This window comes from Periophthalmus magnuspinnatus, chromosome 4, assembly GCF_009829125.3.
Source record: "Periophthalmus magnuspinnatus isolate fPerMag1 chromosome 4, fPerMag1.2.pri, whole genome shotgun sequence".
Lineage (NCBI taxonomy): Eukaryota > Metazoa > Chordata > Actinopteri > Gobiiformes > Gobiidae > Periophthalmus > Periophthalmus magnuspinnatus.
The window spans coordinates 5,943,756-5,968,356 of record NC_047129.1 but is presented as its reverse complement, the minus strand read 5'-3'; the positions used below and the strand labels follow the sequence as shown (position 1 = coordinate 5,968,356).

At 40.1% G+C, this 24,601-nt stretch overlaps 1 protein-coding gene across 1 annotated transcript in view; it reads right to left on the bottom strand.

The window, feature by feature from the left end:
• Nucleotides 1-24,300, bottom strand: part of sh3rf1 (SH3 domain containing ring finger 1) — a 45,439-nt gene extending 21,139 nt beyond the window's left edge. The window contains exons 1-3 of the mRNA XM_033965343.2: nucleotides 24,021-24,300; nucleotides 22,745-23,249; nucleotides 275-550 (exon numbers count right to left, since the gene is read on the bottom strand). Coding sequence (XP_033821234.1) covers nucleotides 275-550; nucleotides 22,745-23,125 — 657 coding nt within the window. The 5' untranslated portion in view covers nucleotides 23,126-23,249; nucleotides 24,021-24,300. The remainder of the gene's footprint in view (nucleotides 1-274; nucleotides 551-22,744; nucleotides 23,250-24,020) is intronic.
• Nucleotides 24,301-24,601: the final 301 nt, after the last annotated feature.

The window sequence follows — 24,601 nt, the reverse complement described above, 5'->3', positions numbered from 1 at the left end:
TGAGAGGTATTTTTATTTTACTGCATTGACACGTAGCAAAAAAGGGAAGAGTTGTGGGCAACTGCAGTGTTTCATTTGTTTCATTTCAAAGATAAGAATCATTTTTGATCTTTTCATTTTGATGTACTAAGTTTAAGAAGATGTGTATTATTTTGTTTAGAAATTTTGAGTCAGCAGAACCAAGGTTAATTAGCCAGAATAGTGCATAGTAAAAAGGCCTTTCAATGAATGTAAGGAATACATAACCGTTATGCACTACACCAGTGGTTCCTACCTTAGAAAATGGCAAACAATCTTTATCCGCCTCTTTGTCTTTGAGCTCAAAATCGTACAGAGCTTTACATTGTGGTGGTGGTTGTGGCAGTGGCTTGATGACCTGGACAAAGTTAGTGGGGAAGAATCCGTGGATTCCTCCCATTTCGCCGTGAAACCAATTCTCGTCCACCTGGCGTCGCAGAATGATGATGTCACCCTTGCTGAACTTGAGGTCGCCTGGTTCCTTGCCATCATAGTTGTAAAGAGCTTTGGCGCAAGGGAGCTGAGGTACACCCTATTAAAAAAAAACAAAAAACAAAAAAACAAAAAGGGGAAAGAGAAAGTGAGTGAGATGTGGCATGGAAATGAAGACGCTTGTCAAAACGCAGGCTCTTGATACCGCGTATTGAGTAGCAGCGAGACAGCTTTCAGACAAGAAAGAGGGCCAACTTTGGAAAACATGTGCTTTTATCAAGTTTGGGACGACAAGGGGAAATGGAGCATTGTTAAAAGTTGAAGAACTCATACAAAATTCAACACCAATGAGAAAGAGACAGAATAGTTTATAAACGTACTGGGGAAGTGGGTTTTGTAGAACTTAAAAAGGGATGCAAAAATAGAAATGAAATCGCTATTGTTACATTAGGAAACACAATAAAATGTAGGTCACAATTTTAAGTGAAATTTTGGTACCTTGCAATGGACACTGTACTCTTAAGTAGAAAACAAAAAGCAATTCAATTCTAATTTTGGCATGACATTTTATCCCCCATACAATATTTCAAACTGCTACTAACCTGACATTTTGTAACTACTGTACAGCCATCAACTCCTTACTGAGGCATTGGTAACAGTTAGTATTATATGCAACTTGTTTTCTTTCCCATTTTCATGAAGCCCTAGCTCAATCAAAGTCTCACAGAAGCAGAGATTAGCCGCATTAGCAGTCCCGTCACTGCCTAATCGAGCTCACAATAAATCACTTGATGTCCTGACACTTCAAAAAAAACAAAAAAAACAAATGCACACAATTAAGCCTCTGTGTGATTAGCAAGAGTTTCAGAGCCTTTTTATTTCTGCTGCAATCGTTCAAAGATGTGTGCTTGTGTGTTGACAGTTGTGGGCTGATGAGCTGTGCTAGTTGTGACTAGCTGACTAACGCCTTCGTTGGCCCCGCGGCTCTGTTCCTTTATTTTAGTCCGGACCCCTGAAAGACCCATTCAGTGCAGTGACAATCCCGGGAAAGAGGGAGCATGGGTAGGGGGAGCCGCAGGATAGACAAGCATCAATGTTGTCCATTCAGGAAGGGTGTCCATGAAGAAGGCACAGGTCCAAAGCAGCCCCCACTATTTGTCCCAGAGACATCCTCAGAGTGAGCGGAATCACAAACACCAGCACCTGACCAAGGCACCACAGCAGTCAAACTCACATCAGAGGGGCATTACCAAGATGCTAGGGTAGGGTACTAGGGTACTGTCTATTATTTCAGCCATTTCAATCATTTTAACAACAAGGGCATTCTATTTAGTTATAGGCTCCTGTTCAAATATGTACAATGTCTGCTACCTTTCACTCACCAACAGTCCAGTTGGCACTCTCCACAACAACTTAAACGCCCTGTTTCTGGCTTTTATTTTCTCTAGTACAGGAAATATACTCTTTGCACAAATCACTGTAGTGTCAAAGCAACTGTTCCTGGCAGTTGTTTCTTTATCGTGGTGCAATATTAGCAAAGTACAAAAAATGGTGTGAACCACCTATCTTGTCATTGAAACATGACTGATGAAAATATACTCCACACATATTTATTGCCAAAATCACCATTGTGGTCCAGGTAAAGCTGAGATGAAGTTTGCAAAAGATTATCTAGTTTATTTTTGGTTTGACATCAGGAGGAAGTGAACTTGAATCCTATATCCACAGAAACAAAAGGTGATGTGGAGGTGGTCAGGGAGAGGGAACACACAGATTTTGGAGCAGTCGGTGCCGTCCTGTTAAAGTCTAATGAAGCGTTTAAAGAGCAAGAGAAAAAAAGTGGTGCAGGGCAGTGATGCTGAGCCAGGCTGACATGAGCCCTTTGCACACAGCCTCAAGCTGACATTTTCAGACTTCCACACCAAGACTCACCTCTGTAATGTGTGCCTTTAAGTACTTTAATGCAATAATATAAACTAAATCTTAAGTTAACCAGGACTAAAATACTAAATATAAATACTAAATTAGGAATTACGGAAACTAGCAATCACACATTAAACCAGAACTACATCATTAATAACCCAGGACCAAAACAAGTTTAAACCACATTATTTCACTGTATACAAGAAAGAAAGAAAACTTGTCTCTATACAAGGAATAAATAAGAAAAAAAAGTATAAATATCGATAAATTTGAAATCCAAAATAAAGAAAAACTGCACCACCAGAACAAACCAGTGTACACCAGCTCATGTACCACTGTTTGAGAACTACTTTCTATTGCAATACAAAAACTCAGTCCGTCTGTCCTACCAGCACCCACGACTTGTGACAGAGGGGAGAAGGGTGAGCCGTGGCCCTCAGCACATTGCACTGGAGCTGGGCCTCTCTTTCAGGCCATACTGTGGGGAGTGTGTGCTAATGAATGTAGAACCATTTGTTACCAGTGACACCTCGAGTTCACAGAATCAATGGGATCTGATTACACGGTGAATATACAACGCTCGTCCGCCTCACAGTTCACAAATGGAAGTGGCTGCTTATACGGTCGCTTAATGTTTTATTATTGCTGGGATACAATGTACAATGTCTAAAGTCAGAGTAGTTGTGCAATAGCATTTGAATGTGTTGGAAGTGGTTACACTCAAAAATGTGTTAAGCAAATTCCATTATAAAAACAACACTTCCCACAACGGACACTATTAGAGGGACATGCTAACTGAACAGAGATATCAGAACAATAGGACTGACGACATCCTGCAATTCTTTTTCAAGTACAATCCATACATTTTTAAATACTTTGATATATGTGAGATTTAAACTAGGTGCATTGTATAAAGCTCAAAACTCTTATAAAATTGAATGCCACTCGTTTTGTGCAGATCTCATCTTGTATTTGGATTGTATTTCTCCACTTTTCACATTGTTTTAATCTAATAGTTTACATTACAAATAAACTATTTTTATGATTATCCTACTGTTGATATCTATATTCTTAATCATTTGTAATCTTGACATTCATACTCGTAGGAAAATGTACATACAGCTAACTCCATTACAGAGTGAATAATATAGTGAAGGTTGGAGATGACTGGAGGCTATGGTTTCCAGTTTGCTGTCACAGTGGTGAATGAGCCTGAGCTATTAGTCCTGACCAAACACAGCCCTAGAGGAAACAAAGGGCCAGTGATGCACAGAAGGCGCCAACACACCAATATACAAACAAATGACCTCTGACCTCATCAAACATTCATTTATGCATAAAGCTATAAGCAATCCTCTGATGCAGTGAAGAAGCTGGTCTAGATAAATGCTTTACAATAATGTCCTTCTTCAATTAATTTACAGAACAAAATATCTAGCCTGCAGTGTTTCACATATTGGTCTGGTAATGACTTCTTCATCCAAGCTTAGGACTGACAAAATGTCGTGCCAATTCTATAACAGCAGAGGACTCAAAAAGTCTAAAAATACACAAAATTATTAAAAACTAATTGCTCCTCCTCTGTCATTGATAATCCCACTCTGCGTGCGTGGGAAAAACTTAATTTGATACAAAAGTTAATGAAGATAAAGGCAATTAGTCTGGCCACCTGCTTAGCAAATCCTCTCCCACTATGCTAGAGGGAATAAGAAATAATTTCCTAACTGTATCATCGCCTTGGTATTAACTACCACGAAACCTTCAGATGGCATTTTGCACAGGATAATAATTGCGTTTTTAATATTGATTGTGAAGGCAGACTGCAAAACATACTTACTATTCAACTTGGCACCTCTAATAGATTCTAGAGGGTTACAGTCTGCACTATATGTGATGCATGACTGTATGCTCCCTATACCACTTTTTCAACTTGATCATTCGGTGTAGGGTTAGGGTTAGGATTAGGGTTAGTCAGTGGTACACTTTCTTTGGAATGTAAAATTGCTAACTGTGACCTGACCGACTAGCCAACACTTTCCTATTTGCTTAATTTTTGCATTTTGCCTGAATGGTGATAGAGCCTCATGTGTAGGTGCCCAGGTGTAGGTGTAGGTAGGTGTGTGTAGTCTCTCCTGTATTGTAGTTAATGCATTTAGAGCTGTGTGCTAAAGGGATTTGACTGCCAGGGCTGTCTTCACCGGCTAAGATTAGAGCTGCATAACAAAGTATTCAGCAGTGCCGCCAGACACCAACCACTGCTAACAGGAATGGGAAGACAACAGGCACCAAAGCAGATCTAATGAAGGTGCAAGGAGGGGGCAACGGACAGTGACATCATATGGATGCTAATGAGCTAAAGATGCAAAAGACAAACATTGAAGATTGAAATTTAAAGGCACTACTGAAGCAGTACTGGACGGAATGGCAAATTGACATTACCAAGATTCAAAAATACACATACATATACAGTTGTCCCTCACTATAATGCAGTTCACCTTTCGTGGTCTTGCTGTTTCACAGATTTTTTGTGCAATTTTTTTTTTTTACAGCATATGAACATGCATTGTGTTGTGCGTCCTGATTGACTGACAATAGTCTACAGTCCCTTAGCCAATCTCCTCTGTGCTGTGTCTCCTATACAGTATAGAATGCCTTGAGCTTGCCAAATTTACATAAATGTCGGATCGCAGTGTGACTCTGAAGTGCTGTATGTTTGCAAGTTTTCTCCCCAACAGAACCCACAATGTTGATGAAATGTTCTGCACCGACAAAGGCGCCTACGAAGGTTTGAACTTTGAGAGTGTTTAAACAAGAGAGAAATGTGAGAAAATGTTAATGCCTTTCTGAGAAAAGTGTATAAAGTGTGTGGTGAGGAGTTTTACAGCTGCAAAACATATGGAATAATTGTAAAAAATAAAGCTGACTACTTTGTGAATTTTGTCTATTGCGGGTTATTTTTAGAACGTAACCCCCGTGATAAACCAGGGACCACTGTACTCAAAAACACTAGTAGACCAGAGATCGACCAATATTATTATTATTTTTTTATGCAGATGCAATGCAGATTGCATGAAACCGATGGCTGAGTCTATCCGCCATCGGTTTCATATGTGGCCAATTTAATAATTTTTCACCAAAATGTCATTTACTACAAAGTCACCCACAGCCCAATGTTAACACATAAATATTTATTTGTCAGAGAAGCAGAAAAAAGTTACAAAATACATACATTTTTACATGTTTAAAACAACCAAAATAACATGGCAAGAAGGTAAAATGATAGAAAAAGAGGATCTTGATGAACAAATTAAGTTTTTATTTCTTCTTAATGCTATGCAGCCACTACACTTTGATCATGCTCTGCTACCCTTTCTCAGATTATAATGAAATATGTAGCACGGTGAAGTACATTATGCAGGTGTCCAATTAGAGCTTCAAAAGACCCTGGCCACAATGCCTAAACACATGTACGCACAGTAAAGAATAATAAATTAAGGTTCTATTTGACTTCTGCCCGATCAGCAGTCTGGTGGAGGAGTGTTGGACAAAAAGCCCCAATGTTCTAGTGCCAGACATGAATCTCGCCCCATATGGGGACCTACAGGAGAACTGTGGGGGGCAGGGGAACTGAGCAGGGCCAGATCGGTGCCAGAGACAGCGTGGTCCGGGGGGTAAATCTGTCTGGTCTGCCCTCGTCCACACACATTTCCACAACAGGGACATGTCAGGCTTTACACTACAACTGCTGTGGAACAGATGGAGGCTGGGCTAGATGGCAAGACCAAGGTGCTCCCAAAATGATGCTAGTACCACCAACAGGGTAAAACAAGCACACGAGAAGAGTAGGCGATTGTGAAAATGGGGGACAGCTTGAATCCATTACGGTTAAATGATTTCTAATGGGTGTTTTAATGAGTACTGTACAGAAGGGTTTTTCACAGCAATTGTAAGGATGTGTTTGCCTGTGAAAGAATAAATGGAAAGAAATAGGCTCATGTGGATGCCAAGAGGTACATTTTGTGAGATTGTGTGCAAGTTATAGTGCCAGTAAAACAGTTATACAGAAGGTTAAGGTTAATAAATTAATTGCACTCTGGTGCATTTTAAAATGTCTTTTAAAAAATAAAACGTTGTGTGTGTGTATAAATGGTAAATAAGCAGATGAAATATAAAACACGCACAGTATAAGGCCGCAATATGTCAGATTTTTCTTTATTTTATTTTATGTCAGCTTAAATAATCATTTTCTATAGGGTTGAAAAATCAAGACAGATGCCCCTTACACAATCCCTTTCCTCTGTACAAAGTACAGCCAACTGCAAATTTTAAGATATATTGAATAACTTTTTTTTCTTTCATCATTACCAACATGATAACATAAACTTTTTGCCCAACATCACATATAAAGTTACTCTTGTCCAATTTGACACTGAATATAAGACAACCGAGTTTGCATTTCCATTAGAACACATTAAAAAAAATCCCATAGCATTGAAGTGAGTGGAGTGTTTGGTTGTCTCATTGACAGCTGAATAATGCCGTCACACAGAGTAGCCCCAGCACAGCTCACTCATCTGGGCCTGGGTTGTTATCTGCCTCTGGGACTGAAACAAAAGGGAAAACTCTACTCTGCGGTTACTATGGAAACGGCACAGAAACACTTTTTGCTACTATTTATGGGTCTGAGGACAAAGAAGGTGGATATGTTAAGAAAAGAGTCATTGAAGATTTGCTGGTGTCCAAAGGGAATAAGAGAATAAAGATCTAATACAGTTAAGATAGAAAGTATTTTGTCTCAGCAGTCTACAAAAATAACAACAGCCAGTCATATTAAAGTGTTGAGGAATAAGAAAAAGTGAATTTATTATAGAGCATTCAATACAGAATTACTACAACATCAATAAACTGGAGATACATGTAAGACAGTGTTCCAAAAACCTGAAATAATAATTAAATTTGGTAGATAAAATAATGGAATTTCTTCCTGAAAAGCCAAATATAAATGGTTAAATATTTCAAGCATTGGTCTTTTCCAGAGCAGCTGCACAGGTACAATCCAGCCAAGGCCTGATTAATTTTGCACACTGTAATTAGTACCCTATTATATCATGTAAGTAGACTATGAAAATATTCAATTAGGTTATATTTCAAGGAAGTCATAGCCCACCACTCCATATGTTTGGTGGTCTTAAATAATTACAAGGCTACTTTAGGAGACTGCAGCTGTATTTTGCTGTATTTTCACTTTGCCCACTGCTCTAAGCGTTGCCATCCCGGCAAATGCCCGCACTTGTTTGTTTCATTCACCAGAGCAAATGAGGGCCAACCCCGAGTCTGGAGGCAGCAGTCTGGATGCCAGATGGAGCCTGAACATGTGAGAGAGACAGGAAGTTTTCAGAGGCCTGCATCTCTCCTTCTGTTCAGTGTGCACTCTGAGTACCCAGGTCAGCTTAAGAGCTTCTAGAAAGTGATGCTATTTACATTTGGAAACATGTCAGAAGAGCAGCTGTACATGCATTTCCTCCTTCTGTGTAAGGATAAATCCAATAGTGTTTAGATCAACACATTTATCAGGTCTTCTCACAATTTGTATACAAAACTGAACCAGAGCACATAATATCATGGCTCTAAACATAAGAAAGATGTATCAGGCAGATAACGGTAAATTCCAACATTTTACGGAGTGGCGCACTAGATTTTACACGCTCCTTGGTAGTATCAAGAGTCCAAGAATATCACCCGTCTCCATCTTCTCTTAGTTTATTGTGAAAATTGGTCTGTTTATTTGGATAAATGTGGCAACTACATGACCCAAGTTCGTTCCCCCAACCAATAACAAATACTGTTGGATTGGCTGAAAAATCTGTATGTAACTTGAGGACCAAATGATAACTTTCATCGCAAAAATTCAGGTCTTGATAAATATTGTGCACATTATTTACATATACACTTATAGATTTATTTAGTTTTTTCTTTGATTGACAACCCTAATATCATATTTCTTGCCAATTTATCTTTCTGAAGGCCAAGCTGGTAACAGTCAACCAATAAAAAAGGCAAATATACAGTAGATCTCTTGCATCACTTCTCTAAAGGGTAACCATGCTGTGACCCCTGCAGACCCTCTACACTGTTACAGGCAGGTCCAAGCCTCCAGCTGCAGCCCAGGGGTCTCCTGGGAATCTTGGCGTTAGTCCCAGGGATCAAAGGCAAACTTCCTCCATTTGAGAGCTCTCACCTTAGACTGAACGTGCTCTAGCAGAAAACACTTTGAAATTCCTCTGAGAGGCTGAGGCGCAGAGGTGAAAAGGTCTATGAAAACCTGCAGCACATGCACGTACAATAGAGACATTACAGAGCTACGTGCATGGCATAAGCTGCAGATTAGTCATCAGAAGAGAAGCAGGAAGGAGAGTTTATGGCTGTTTCCCATATGGTTTTCATGAGGGGTTTCGGTGCATGTGAAAAGACTGAAATCCCTGTACTCTTTGTACAGTGCTACATGTGCATATTTTGCTCACTTACCTGGGTGGGTAGATGAGGGGGAATAGCTGGAGGTGGGTGGCCAAGGGATCACCCGGTCTGCTACATAAAGAAGACTGGCTAAAAGCTGTGCTTCAGAGCCAGTTCAAACACTGAACTTAAAAAATGTTCTCACAGGAACCCACTTGTGATGGAGAGAGAGTGAGAAAGTGAGTGGTGTCAGAGAAATGAAGTTGAAAATCTAATGGAGCAGAAAGGCCAAGCAAAGATCCAAGTGCTGAGTCCACATCACAGTACTGAGACTATGGGTCAACTGCCCTGCTCTATGGGCATGAAATACTCCACTATAACAAATAAGGCTGAAAGACAGTATGCCATACGTATTTAATATATAGTAAAGTATAGGGATGGGATGATATTAAAATTTAGACAAGATTATTGTGACAAAAATAATCGTGATGAACGATATTATCACGATAATTATTAAACCAAGGCAGTGTAACGCCCTCATATGTGGACACCAGGACCTGGCAGAGAAAAACTGTATTGTGGCCTAGACAACCCAAAATGTGTTGTCCACATATGTGGATGCCAGGCCCTAGGAGGTAATCAGATAGATAGATAGATCAGGTATTCAGATTAATTCATGGTTGTTGTAAAACCATGCGACACTACTAGCAAGCTGCATCAGCTGTGCAAAATGCTGTTCAGCTAGTGCTAATGTAACGATGGCAAAGTTGACACAAATGCGGATTCATACAAATCCAAACTAAAACAAGCAATAATTCAATAGTTTATTTCACATGGTGTGTTACTTATGGATTTTCAGCTAAACTTTGTCAAACAATGCAGGATGGTTGTCTCGCAAATGTGCATGCAAGTTGCTGGTGTTTGCCCTTGGGAGCCGTATCTTTCTTTCCAGCAGGTTCTGCAGATTGTGACTCATCATGTTGGTCTTGTTTTTCAAATCCATAATAATTCCACACATCAGACTTTAGACAGTTTGAGTCAATAGGATCATACGTGGCACGCTTTCCACACTCACATCAACAACACAGCGACACGCAGATGGCGGTACTTATGAAGAGGAAGAAGAAGGTGAACTGCGAGGGACAAGTGTATTATAGGCATAAGTTCAATATCGTGAGCCCTTCTATGATACCTTTAGTGTTCCCAGAATATCGCAATGGATATTGTACAGTGAGATTTAGATATCATTACATCCCTATGGAGAAGATATTGTCTTCATATTGTATTCATCCTGCATACAAACATCAATGGGAATATAGTATCCACTAAAAATGTACTAATCTAATCTAAAAACACTAACTTGCTTGTCTCCATTGAGATGTTATTGCTTTGCCCGGAATGTTCCAGAATACAGCAACATACTACAAAATGAAAAATAAATAAATAAATATTGACTTGAAAGTGTCCCTTAAAAAACTAAAACATGCCTAAAACAAGCTAAAAGGTTAAAGTTAAAAGGAATATTGTGGAGGGAAAAAAACTAAGGAAATGTTCACTTGGTTTAATTTGAGGAGAAGGTGTAGCTCATTTGTTCACTGGAGATTTGTCATCTGTATGGGAACTGGTGTTAATACTAATCAATAGAATTTGGATTCACTGCTTTGCTTCAACAGCACCTTCAGAGAAAGCACATATTGCCTTGTACAGTTTAATTTCTGAGTTATTGCTGGATTAGCCTACAAATGTCACAGTATCTCCACACTGAGCCCGTCCCTCCAAGCTGAATACTAAGCGTTTCCCCACATCTCTCACTGTGCGGTTGAAAGCGTGCAGAGTCTGAGGCCCTTTGTTCCTCTGGTCATTCATAGAGCCACCTGCTCTGCTCAGCGCCAGAAACTTCAATTTACACCATGATCAATGCCCAAATCCACAAGGAAAAAAAAGAAACATTTTAAAGTAAAATTGCTTACTGACAATAAAATGTATCTTGAATCCAGTAGTTATTGTTTAAAATCTTCTTTTGAATTGCTTAACTCTGTGCAAAATTGGTTGAAATGTCAACGTTAAGGTGCCCAAAAGAAGCTTGAATGCCTGAATAAATTATACATTACTTTATCTTTTATTGATTAAAAATGTGATCTTGCAATATAAAAAGTAAGGAACTACTCAGCTTTGTTAAAGTGCAATAAATAGAAATTACTGTCATTATAACCTCATTTAGTTTTAATGTTGTGGAATATGACAATGATTACTCTAAAGGCTCATTTGTAGTTTGGTAAATATTATACTATGAAGTGATATGGTATCATGAGATCTGAATATTGCTACAGTCCATTGTCCAGTGTATTATGTGAGAGCAGTGGGCAGCAGAGACCTTTAGCTGCAGTTACTCCTCCTCTGGTAGACAAACAAAGCGAGATATTGGCACAGAGATGCCAAAGGGCTAAAGCACACTGCGCCTTTTCTCCAGCTCCATCGAAACTGACCAGTTTACCTCTCTTTCCAGACTGTTTGACCATTCCTGTTTCCACTACATTGGAGGTAACATGGAGCTGCTAGTTCTGCACATCTATAGACAAGGAGAAAATAAGTACTATTAATCTTTCCAGTCTGTTTTTGATGGACGTTTGCAACACGGTTATAGTGCCATTAAATGCAAATGGAATTCAAGTGGTGTCTGTTAATGATCCTGAATGTGATTATACATCCATATATTTGTTACAACTCAGCTTGTCGAGGGTCAGAGAAGTAACAAAAAAACTGATGGAAAGATGGTAAAATAAAGTAGTAATTTAATGTACAGGGTTGTAAAAGGCAAAATAACAAAAGTAAAAAAAATAAAAAGAACCTAAACTAAAACCAAAAATAACAAGTGTGTCTCAGAAAAACTGGTCTAAAAGGTCTATTAAAAACAAGTGACAAAACTAAGGGACACATAACACAAAAAACAAACCATGAGTGTCCAAAACAAAACACGAGTCACGTAAACCTACAAACAGAATCGAGTGACAAACTAAAAGGACACTAAAACAAAACTAAACTTGTGTCTCACACACAAAGTTAGAAACAAGGACAAACAAGTGACTAACAAAACAAACAGACATACAAAATGGCATACTGGTCACACGCAGGCCAGCAGCCCCGAACAGGTAAGCTGAATCTCCGTAAGTAGGGGAGGCAGCTGCAGGTGAGCCACAGAATTGGCCAGGCAGGGAAACAATCCTCCAAAGAACTTAAGTCCTAGAGCCGTAACAATATTGTATATCAATATCACAATAGAAAATCTCATAATACTTTATAGACCTAGTCCCAGTCCACATGACCTTAGCCGCTCGCTTCTTCTTTTGTCACGTCTTTTGTAAACAAGATACATTAGACAGAAATGCTGACGCAGCCCTCAGTAATCTCTTAAATAGCATTACTGCACTGTGGCAGATGCTGCAGCCTCTAAATTAATCAAGATGTGCCTGTACACAGCGGCTAATGAGGCTCCTAAAATAGACTGCAAGTTATGGTTCAGTGGAGAATAGATCACAGTAGGGGTGTGGGCAAGAATTGACTGATACTTGAAGCTTTACTCATTATAGACAATATACGTACATGATTTTTAATCTTCTAGACTAAATATTACTCATCTTTATGGTGGGGAACCAAATTGGACATTTAGAGAGTGCTCTGTCTGCCCACAGAAGGGGTTGCAACACCTGTGTAATGGGAATAGTCTGAATGAATCCTTCTGGAACCAAAATGGCTCATTCAATCAAACATTAGTGTAGTTTGGTCAACAGCACTCACACATGGCCGGGCACATGTGGAGAGACAATGAATGATCAAGATGAGGCTGAGAAATTTCAGGCCAAAACGTAAATGAATTCAGAACATGCTTGTAGATCTCCAAGTTACATGGTTAGCAGGGTACAGCTCTGGAATCCATGGAAACAGTATTTAGCTCTCTGCATGAACATGACATTATATGGCATAAGTAAATGACTGCAGACTATGCAATTTGCTACTTGTGCAATTTGGATGAATCATTCCATGCTACACCAAGGGAATGAGGAGGAAGTTAAATGTATACTGTGTCTTAGTTGGGAAGAGCTTGAATGTTTTATGCAAACAACACATTTAAAAACAAATAACTGTGATATACTATCCCACAGCCCAGGCTCACTGCAGAGGCCTCCTAAAACTCTGGTGATGAATGCGGCACCAGGGAGCCAGTGCAGATTAACAGCACCCTCAGGTCTTAAAGGAAAACACTAGCCTTTAGAGATGGTAGTGGAAGTGCAAAGACAAAACTAAAACAGAATACAATCCACAGACCACACAATGCTCTTGAGGTAGAGGTGAGCTACAGACAGCTGCTGTTATATCAATGACCACTAATAGCCCCGGGGTCAGGGGTCAAACAACTGAAAACTAGGCTCCTCTGAAGCATGGATCTGCCTCGGGATTGGAACAGAACACTTAAGATGCCAGTGGTCAAACGGGCCATGGATGACCAGCACAGATCAACAATCAGAACAAGAGAAGGGGAAACACAATAAATTGATATTGTAAGATCCCAATATATTTATATAATACATATTAACATTTGATATACTGATATAAATAAACCTATAGATATTTGCAATACAGTGCGCATGAGTGGACCAGACAGCTGAGAGATTAAAGGCTGCCTTTGACCAGGTGACTGCTTTGTAGTTGTGGAGGTCGCGGCTGCTTGACTCTGCATTGTAACTGTGACAAACCTGAGACAGAATGACAGATGGACAGAGCGACAGCACAAGGAAGGACCACCCAAAACCTCCAGAGCAACCCCACACCACACATAAGAATATATTACAGAGATCCAAACTGTACTATCCAACATCTGCAGTATGGAGCTAATATACAAGTCTGAAGAGGCAAGGAATAAATGCTAGGCAACTGCAACTATAAGGCAGAAGAAGCAAGTACAAGAGTAGAGCTGTTCAATTTGAGTCCAACACGTATTTGAACATGTATGCGATGTAGGCAAACCTTCTCTCCTCAAAAGTGTGTCTTATTGTTTGAATTACTGGCTGTGAGTAAGTCTGGATACATTTAAATTGCTGTTTGGGGGAGGGCATCTGTCATGACCACTATGTCAAACAAAAATGAACATTACACTGGAAGCAGACATCAGGAAGAAGACAAAATGAAAGGAGGAAATGTATCTATCAAATTGAATACTTGGTCATAAGAGAAATGGAGCAAGGATACTGAAATAGATTCCAGATTGATATTAACCAATGACACATTAGCTCTGTGCAGACGTTGAACATAAGAGGGCGAGACCAGACAGGCCCAGTGTTTAGAGGTTAAACATTGACCTGCAAATAGTACTGGCATTCCTACAGCTAAAGCAAATCACAGGCAAAAGATCAAATTCACCCAGCAAACCTTCAAAGGAAAGTGAGGGATATATCTACTTGGAATAATAATGCTATATTGAAATGGTTTATATGAAAATTAAAATATCAGCTATAACTATAACACATTTTAGAAACTGAAAGATGCCAAATTATAGTTCTGGTACTGGAGACTTTATTTAACATACACTCAAAAACTTGACCATTGACTAAAATAATATGTATTTTTTTCAGTATTTCTCACCTCAACTTCAATGGAGCTGAACAATGCAGTTCGTGACATATCAAGTGACTAAAAGAGCACACCCATCACCAGAGGAGGAGCCGCCTTGGGCAATAGCAGGCTCCTGTCGGTTGAAGTAAAATCCCATGATTATATCTTCTGAACCGTTCTGAGGGAGTGATGTCAGGCCAGGCTGTGAAACACTGTTATTTCATACCTCACAACTGACCACAACAACAACAAGAGGAGCAAGAGCAGAGAAAGCGGTAAGGATGAGACTCATTTAAGATAGGACTGTATGGAGCATAGACGCTGGTGACATAGTAATAACTCAATAAAATGTAGATAGATACAGAATTTTTGAGTAAAAACATGTAAATAACATAATACTTATATTGCCTATATTGACTATAACTATACTGAAGGATCACTGAATAACATAATAGGAAAATTAACAGAATCTTCTTCATCAGGCATGTAACTATGTGTTGGTTAGAATAATTAAGCAGATGGTACAGTTGAGTTGAAATGTTACTTGGAGAGAGGGTGCACAATAGGGATGGGACGATATTAAATTTTAGACTCACGACTATCATGGCCAAAATAATCGCGATTAACGATATTATCGAGATAATTATTAACCTGTTAATGTTCCGACGGCCCGGGCCTACTTTACAACTTTACAGCAATGTACATACACTTCTGCGTCACCCGCACAAACAATCTACACATCAAATGAAAGTTGCGGCGCTTGTCTTTCTGGATATGCAAACCATTTTCACCTGCAATCACCACAGTGCTGACAGGAAAGACGTTTTTACAGAAAAGTCACAAAGTGTGAATCTGGACTTCACTTACCATTGAGCGCTCTGGTTCTGTCAAAAATCAACATATTCACACAAAGTTGGTCTCTTTTGTTCCGTAAAGGTCCAGAGAATATAATCCAGTCAAAAAATTATGTCCACAAAATAAGATTCTCCATGTCCAATCTGCTGCAGGAAAGTACTCCAAATATGAAATCTGCTCTGTCACTTCTTTGCCTTTCTTTTGTCGATTTCAGGCATAATAAACTTCTGACAGCGCCAACTTTGTTCAGTGCTAAACACACGTGTTAGCTTGTGATTGACACCAGTGTTGGCCAGTAAGGTGGGGGTTGTGGGTTACTGAGGCCGCAGACAGCAAATCAGTGCTGCAGATGACTGAAAGTTTACGCCCCACTCTTCCCCTTGTAGAATCAACCAATTACATCACACACATTTAGTGACGTTTTCCCCTTACAGCCAATGAGCAGCGGGACAGGATGATGTATCACATGCCATGGTTTTCCATAAACAGACATACCCGGAAGAAAATGTGTACTCCTCAATGCCATGCTGTCGAAATGGACCAGTCCTTGTTGCGCCGGAAGTGACGCAAGTGCCCGTCAACGAACACTTAATTTTTTTAATTAAGGCACTTTGGTGAATTGGGAAACGAGTGGATACAGAAATGTGTGCATAATGGGGCATTTTACGCACTGTTGTTTTGCATTTTAAACATGACGAAACGGACAAACCAAAGGGAGTATGTGATAGAGGACACTGTGGATGTTTGTACAAGTTAAACTAGAGGCATCTCGGACCCGGAGCGGTTCATGGCAAAGAGTAAAGATCCCACAGTGGACTCAGGAGTAAAGGACCTTATTTTTTGATGGATTGGATGCTGTTCTCGATCGGTAAGCGTGGTTTATTCTGCTATTGACTTAATTGTAGGTAAAATATACCATGTATAATCGTTATCATTGCTTCTGTGCACATAGTGCGCATTCGGACCATGCGCTCTGGCACATTTGTGTTCAGCTGTATGAATTAGACTTAATTTGTCTATTCTTTAAAAGGTGTTGTTTTATTCTGCATTTTGCATTATTGTAGGTAAAAATCTAAGATGTGCCCACATTAGCGTCTCATCTGTGCGCACGGGTGAGGCGCACACTTGTACGTTCCTGTGGAGCGTTACGGATCAGAATATAGTTCAGACAGAGATAAGCATAGAAGCTAACAAGTGTCACTGCTATGACAGAGTGGGCAAACACCACAAACTAACATCTAAATGTTGTATTGGAACTGGAAACATGAGGCAGTGTGGTGCCTTAAGGCGATTATAATCGTGTGCGATGATCGCGATTATAAAAAAATGACACGAACGATTAATTGCGGACCTTTTTTATCGCGATTAACGATATTATCGTATATCATCCAATCCCTAGTGCACAAATGACAGCCTAAGATGTAGATGTGCCAAAGAAATGTTTGAAAGTCAAAACAATTAGAAATGTGTCCCCATTGTAGTTGTGTCAGCTCTGCAACCAATTTACCGTGCACCTTAAGGACCACCATAGTTAGTGCAGAGCATGCTACAACCACTGTCCAGAGCACAATGAAAAATAAAATAAATACTGATTATATTTGGATGTTGAAGCATTACACATCTTTTGGTTTAACTTTGCACATCTGCCCAGGTATAACTGCACAGATAGATGCTCAGTGTTGGTGGACTGTGGTGTGTTTGTGTAGAATGAGAGTCAGCAGTCAGCAGCAGCAGCAGCAGCAGCTCACTGTCTAATAAAGCCTAATCTCATTACACCTTTAACAGGCTCCAGTCAGTATTTAGACGCCACAGAGGGATGTGGTACAGACAAGAAAAATAAACAAGAAGAAATACAGGAAATTAAGGAATACAAGGTAAAAGTCATAAAACTTATCCCAATAGTTGATCAGGAACCTAGCTAAAGGCCTGAGAAGGGGTCTCAAAAAGTGCTGTGCTAAAGTCACCCTCTGCCCTCGGTAGGTTGCCACAGTGGCAATAAGCAATTGGTCAAACTCTGGATTCATGGATTTCAGTAGCACCACTTCTTACATATTTGGCAGATTTTTAAAATGTTAATTGCAACTTTCCTGGGTCCTGCTTTAGATCTTATTGAATCCAGGTAGGTTCTGGACTTCAGTTCTGCTTTGTCCAACTGTCCTTCGCAAATCCCAATTTAAATATTTTTAGCCCAGAAGGCCTGGTTTAGACTAATTTATATCTGGTATCAGTCCTGAATCCATGATTATATAATGTACTTTATTTAAAATAATAAAATATAGATTTCTGAAATGGTGCTTGGTGCAAAACGTTTGAAAACCACTGCTCATAAACATGTTGGAAACTTAGAGGAAGCAGCAGAGAGAGAGTGTGTGAGAGAGTTGAGAGAGAGTGGGACTGAATAAACCAAAACACTTTGAGAAATCCTGGGAGAAAAGATGCCTCTACCTTTGCCAGAGTGTGGGCTGTAATAACCAGCTACAGTAACACAGGCTGCAGAGGTCAGGCCCAGAACATTACAGTGATGTCATCAAAGAGGGACGTCAGTGTGAGTCATCAACTTCAGACCAGCGGGAGGCACAGAGGAATTTTAAAGAAATACCTCCACTTAAGGAAGTGGTAAACATTGGCGTTTTTTGCACAAGTAACTAATTAAGTGAGGAGAGAAGGCTAAACAAGTTACGGTAATCTAAAAACCTGCCCACATACCACTGTTGCATCATGTTTTAGATACAGAATCTTGGTTAAGTGGGTTAGAGAATCAGTGAGGGGTTGGTTTCGAAAGGATCAAACTTTGCCTCCAAACAATTCCTGATGTTAAAGAATAAACAACCTAATTAGAACGCCAGGAGGAGGTGAGAGAAAGATCGCAATATTAGCTGATACGAAAGCAGACAGACATCTCATAAAACCCAAATACATTTTCTTTGCCCACTTCTTTCCAATTGGTGAGTACTGTTAATTTTTTTTTTAGAACATTAGAATCATAACATTGAAAAATTATGTTTAATTCAATACAATATTTGTTTTTATTCTGGGTGACAGCATTCTGCTCTGAATCTCGTACCGGTACAGAATTCCTTCAAACACTGTTAACCACAGACCAAAATGAATCAGGGCTTCGTCAGTCAAAAAACATCTTGTCCTTAGTTTATTACTAACCTTTCCTGGATTTTTACTTCCACAGTAATCTCCAACTCTTTTACTCTCAATGGGTCCGACCTATGACTGACCTGACTCATGAACTTTCAACTTTGACCTCTAGGCTGCTCCCAAACTGACTTCACTTGCTCTCACGCTACAAAATCTGCTGCTACACTCTGTTTTCAATCTGAGTGAACAAAATAGTGTGTTACACGAGCCAACAAGGGCACAGGGAAGACAAAACATCCCGGAAAGAAAGCAGCAGACAGATGACTCATGGTCCAGGCTGTGTATAAGACAGACGACCGCAGTTTAGAACTCGAGGTAAAACTTTTTCACTTCTCCTCATCAAAAGAAATGCCAAAAATGTTGAGCAACAACCACCACCATTGAAGAGAAAAGGAGGGTGCTAGGAGGCAAGGTTTCCATTTACCCCATGGATAGTAGATGGCAGCCAGTGTGTACCCTATAATCAGATTAACCTAAAAAACAGAGGGAAACATCATTGACTGGACAGAGTTATTTCATTTTGCGATGAACGTATTATTCTAGAACAACAGTGATAGTTGCAGACAATACATTACACAGTATACAATTGTTCTGTCCTTGAGCACTGAACACACTGTGAGAGGATTCTGTCCCATAAATTCACATCTACAGAGTGAAATGTTTTAGTGTAGAGAACCGAACTGTGAAACATTCAAGGGAATGCACAAAAGACAGTACAAACAAATGATCAAAAAATCCTCCAAAGCAACCCACCGACACAACAGGCTAGGCAATCACATGCAGTTTAAGATTGTAGCTTTCCTTTCGACTACAAATGCAGCCCTCATATATAGTCTACTCTGGCTTCTTCACACGTGTGGGTCAGTGAAACAGATCAGAAGGGTCCCAAACAAAACCCCTGCTGTGCCCCTGTCAGGTTGCTCCGCTGAGCCTGGGTGCTCATTCTCTTCCAAAGAAGAATTGAAGGCGGAGCACTGGCTGCACTTGGGCTTTGAACCAAAGGAGCAGCTTTAAGCAAAGATGTACCCCCCAAAACAGCAGAGAAGGGGCTAACAATGAACAAGTGGGTCTGAGGGAGTCAGCAGGAGTCATCCAACCATCTTGTCCTCCAAGGAGGTGCGTAAAGATTAGGAGGAGCGGTCAGCAGGAACTTTGACATCCAGGTTTTATGTTGAGAAAATGCTACACCTGCACAACTGTCTTCTCTTGTTGGTCGTCACTGGTAACAACAGTGGAATGGCTGTGCTTATAGTCAGCAGTTCTGTCACTCACAGAGAGAGGAGCGGGCCGTGTCCTTGTAAGCAGTCACCATGGGTTAACAAACATGCCAAGCTCAAGGGAATAATGGCCATTAGTCTGATTAAGGCCTATAACTGGATATGCGCAGAATTAAATGAATCCACCAGATGTAAGATAATGTAGTTGTTATTGTTATTAAGTATATTTTGTTAATTCAACAACCATTTCTGTTCATATTCTTATTTACGTATGATACATTTTTTTATGTGTTAAAAAGACTAGTCTACTACATTATAATTTGATACGAACAAGGCTAAAACATCTCTTCTAGAAAGATTACTCTATGAAATCAAACCTAAGGGGATGCTCTCAAGTCTGAAGCAATAGCGGTCATTGAAATGCCCTATACAGTTGTGTTCCTATGATTACCACTAGAAATGGAAAGACATACACTTTCAAATCCAAGATTTACTTATTACTTGTAGTAATGTGAATTTCCCTGCTTCCAGCTGTCACTTAGCCTATGCAATAGACTCTCTGTCCTTATCCACATGCACAGAAACATCAAATTGCTTTTTATATCCAGCTCAATACTGGCAACAAACAAGGTTTTTCACATCGTAGGGAAACCCCGCCACATAAAATAAGCCTTGAAAAGTTCTTACAACCGCAACCGGTGATTATCTACGTCTACCACACATTAAAAGAAACATACTAAACTCAACCGAAACACAGGACATAACCAAGGCAGTGCTACATTGGAACTAGAACTTAAAGCTACCACCTGTAAGTTTATTTGATTTGTTTTACCGGTAGATGGCAAATGTGAATCCTTTGCCCCTCCCCTCACCTGGCCTTTGTTCAGTCTCACCTGTGGTGTCTGATCTTCTTCTGTCAAGCCAAAGCAGGCACATCGTTAGACAAAAGTAAGTGTGAGAATACAACATGGGTCTGTCGGCCAGTCAAATTACAGATGGTAGCTTTAACAAAAAACAAACTTAATCATGTCTTCTTCACAGTGATGAGAAAATTGATAACAAAGGTATCGATGGTTTTGATATCAGTGGATGAGAAAAATATTGTTGAGTTGTCTCTCAGTACTAGTTTGCTGCACGTTTTGATGTCCATACCTGTGTAGCAACTACACTATCAGAGCTACGACATACCCGTGATTCGACACCAGGTTAGACATCTTTTCATCTGCCTCCTCACACACACCCAACGGGCCAGGGCTATTGCCCGCATTTTTCTGAGCTAATGCCATATTTTTACAGCGTGTGTCATGTTAAGTAAAAACTATGACTTGAGTACATTCATCATTTTTTAGAAGATGTACAACTGTGGAAAAATAAGAGACCACTGTTTGTTTTAAAGGCGCAATGAGGTGAAAGTTATACCAGGCGTGGATAACTTTCACCTTTAGAGCTTGGACAATTTAGAGCTCTGGAGAACTGGGTTGCTGGATTGAATTCTCACTTTTCCCATGACAATATATAGACTAGAAGACGTTCAGAAAAAAAAGGTGGGATAATCCAGTGTAATTCCTGCATTATTCCTTTATCTTTTATGCCTCCTTTTTCACATTGCTTTTTAACTTTAAATCAACTTCTGTCAGTTTTTCCTGAAGACCTGTGTGCTACAAAAAAATACATTAAGGTGTAGAAAGGAATTCAACACACTGGCTTGAAAAAAATCTGAAAGAGACTGCCAGAAAAACAAACTGTAATGATGTAATTAGGACAGGGAATCATAAGGACCTTACCTTTAAAAAAAAAAAATAATAATAAAACTTAACATGAAAAAAGTTTAATTATCAGACAATGCAAAAACAGAGCACACAAATGCAACACTGACAATAGAGACAGCATCTACCTCTTTCTGCTATACTTTGCACACTCACTGGTCTTCAAACTTCAAACAATGATGGAGAAAAGTATAAATATTTAACCAATTTGGTCTTTTTTGGGTCCAGAGGTTTAGCATATTCCACTATAACAATAACAGTTGGTTTGCAGTGAGATGTGTCTCCTTCCACACCTTGTTTTTCCACCAAAACACTGTCATTCACTTAAAGCCAAGCTCCCTCAAGCATACAGGGGTCATTTAAGGTGCTGCTTCCCCCTGGCATCATTAAAAAACACATCCCTTTCATCTCCCTTTAAACACTGAATCTACGACACATGCTGCATTTCTCTATTCCATTTACTCCACTTTAAAACAAGCACCATTCGGCTCAGCACACCCACCCTGTGTTTGTCACAGTAGTTCACACAGCCAGAAGCCACAGCAGCAAACTCTAGCGCAAGTCTGCAGTTCTATAAGTTAAGAGCAGTAAGAGCTGAGGGGACTCCTGCAGAGAAGAGAGAGAGTGAGAGACAAAGAGAGCATCACAGAGAGAGGAGTGAGAGAGTAGAGGCAAAACAAGAGGAAACGCAATGAAATGTTCCACTGTCAACAGCCTCAAGTCACAGACACTATAATGACTTGGGGTAATGTGTACATATAGCACTGGAGTTTTTACTCTTTTCCAGCCTACCTTACGTGGCTCTAGGTGTAATTTTTAAGAAAATACAACTGGCCTAAGATAAAGTTTCAACCCTTAAGGTACAAGAATTAAAACAAGCATTTATTTGGTAATAAATGCACAATTCAATTTGTGGAACAAAAAATTACACTGAGCCAAGTTTAAAACTTATGGCACCTTTTGCAGATTAGTTTAATTGCTGCCTGCCGCTTGCAATTCCAGAGGCACCAGCTCCGATGTGAATGAACATACTCTAAACTTGATATTCTCCCCTAAAGCCAGGTCAAAGGACGTTTTATCATCAAAACAACTTCTAAAAGACTGCAAATTAGAATAACCTGGATAGTGTGGACCATTATTCAACTGGCAGACGTTTAGATCACAGTGATAACAATTAATCTGCTGTGAAGAGCAGCAGTAGCTTTACATGCTGGTTTTAATCCAGACAGATTTTCCCAGTATTGTTTAATTTTGACCTCAACAATAGGAAACACAGATTAATGCTTGGTGATCCATGGAGGCTCAGAGAGAAACGGTACTAACCCTGACAACGGAGCTCTTGGCCTGGGTTCGCTGTGGCTGTGCACCTGGGGTGCCCTGCTCTCGGCTGCCACTGCTGTGCGCCCTGGCAACCGCCCCGGACGTCCCATTTGTACAGGCTCCTGCCCCCGGCCCGGCTCTCCGCGGCCTCTGCTTAATGCCATCCAGAAGTCTGACCAGGAGGATGTTACTGGGGAGCTCATCCACGGCACACTCCACTAAAGTCCTGCACTCAGGGCACCGCAGCTCACCTCGTGATCCCACAATGCCTTGCAAACAGCGGCGACAGAAGGTGTGCTGACAGGGCAGGACCTTTGCCGTGGCATCTAGGCGCTCCAGGCAGACGGGGCACTCGAGGAGATCCAACAACACTGACTCGTCCATCCTCCAAATTCTGCCTCTAGCTGAGCAAGAGGGCAGGACGCTGGTAGCAGGTTCTGTTTGGAGGTAGCCACAGGGCCATCACGTCACTCCCATGCCCCAGTTATGGCCATGGCCTCTGCATCTACTGAAGAGAACAATGACATATGCAGATTAATCATCTGGAATTGGGTCATTCATACACTCTGCTGCATATGGCTCTTATTGTATGGATTCTATGCAAATATTTACATTACAAGAGAATACTTCAACGTAAACAAATACATGCTTTCCCTGTGTTAGAGACTAGTGTATGTACGATTGAAGGTAAAGTTAATCTAATTAGCTCCTTGTGTGTAATTATACCTGTAACCTGCAATCCTGGTGCTTAAGGCGAGAACTGCTGCTGCTCACAAGTCAAAATAGTGATTTATTACATCAATAAGGTTTTTGAACTATATATTTCTTTTCATCTTAAAATAGAGGGCAATAATGACGTCCCTGCGAAAGAAAAGGACATTCTCACGAACTTTATTTTCCAGACTTGTTCAACGTAGTGCAACATTACTCCGGGAAAATGTCAACATTACGTAACATACAGTATACTAGCACGGGGAAACGTGTATCATCACTTATTGGTCTTGTTATTCCCCCAAAACTCAGCGCCTGAGGGTTTACACAGGGTGATTGGCAGATTTTAAATATATATGTAAAAGAAACACTTACAAAAACTTTGCTAGCACAAGGGGCTAACGGAGCTACTTTATCTCGGCAATGTTTTAGCAACAATGATATAATTGGGGTCGTGAACTCATATTTATACTTTGAACGCATGACACTAGAGTTATGGGATACAAATCAACCCAAAAAACAAACGTAAAATAGTAAATCAATCTGACACAAAAACTGCTAAACTTACCCCTTTCCCAAAACAGGGCTCCTCCTCTCCTACCGCCCCGTATCTCTCTATTCTAGCTAACGTTACAAGTTAGCAGCGCTGCCTTGGGTCGTTTTGCCACGTCCTTAGATAATAAAACAAACACTCCCGATGACTTTCAAAATGTATCCCAGAAGTCAAAGATTAAGTCGTGTCCAAAGGAAGTTTAATATTTTCTCAGATCATAGCCGAACATGTAAAGGAAAGAGAGGTGAGACAGAGGTGGAAGTTGCCTGAGCGCCATGCTAGCGTAACTGAGACTGAGAGGAGTCGGGCTGCGGGAGTCTAACTACGAGAGGCGGAGTCAGAGGGCTTCCAAACACCCCAAACACGGGACAGAAATATTACAGTTTTATTAAAATAATGCCAATCTTTCTTTAAAAATAAACGTAGCCATACAATTGCTGTAGTAGGATTGTAATCTACGATTTTAGTTGCAAAAGTCATTTCTGCTATTTTTAAAAAGTCAAGTTTTTGTCAAAAATGTAAAGTTGAGAAATAGGATGTATCAGATTTACGAGGCGCTCCAAAGGCGTCATCGAAGGGGTTGGGCTAAAACTGAA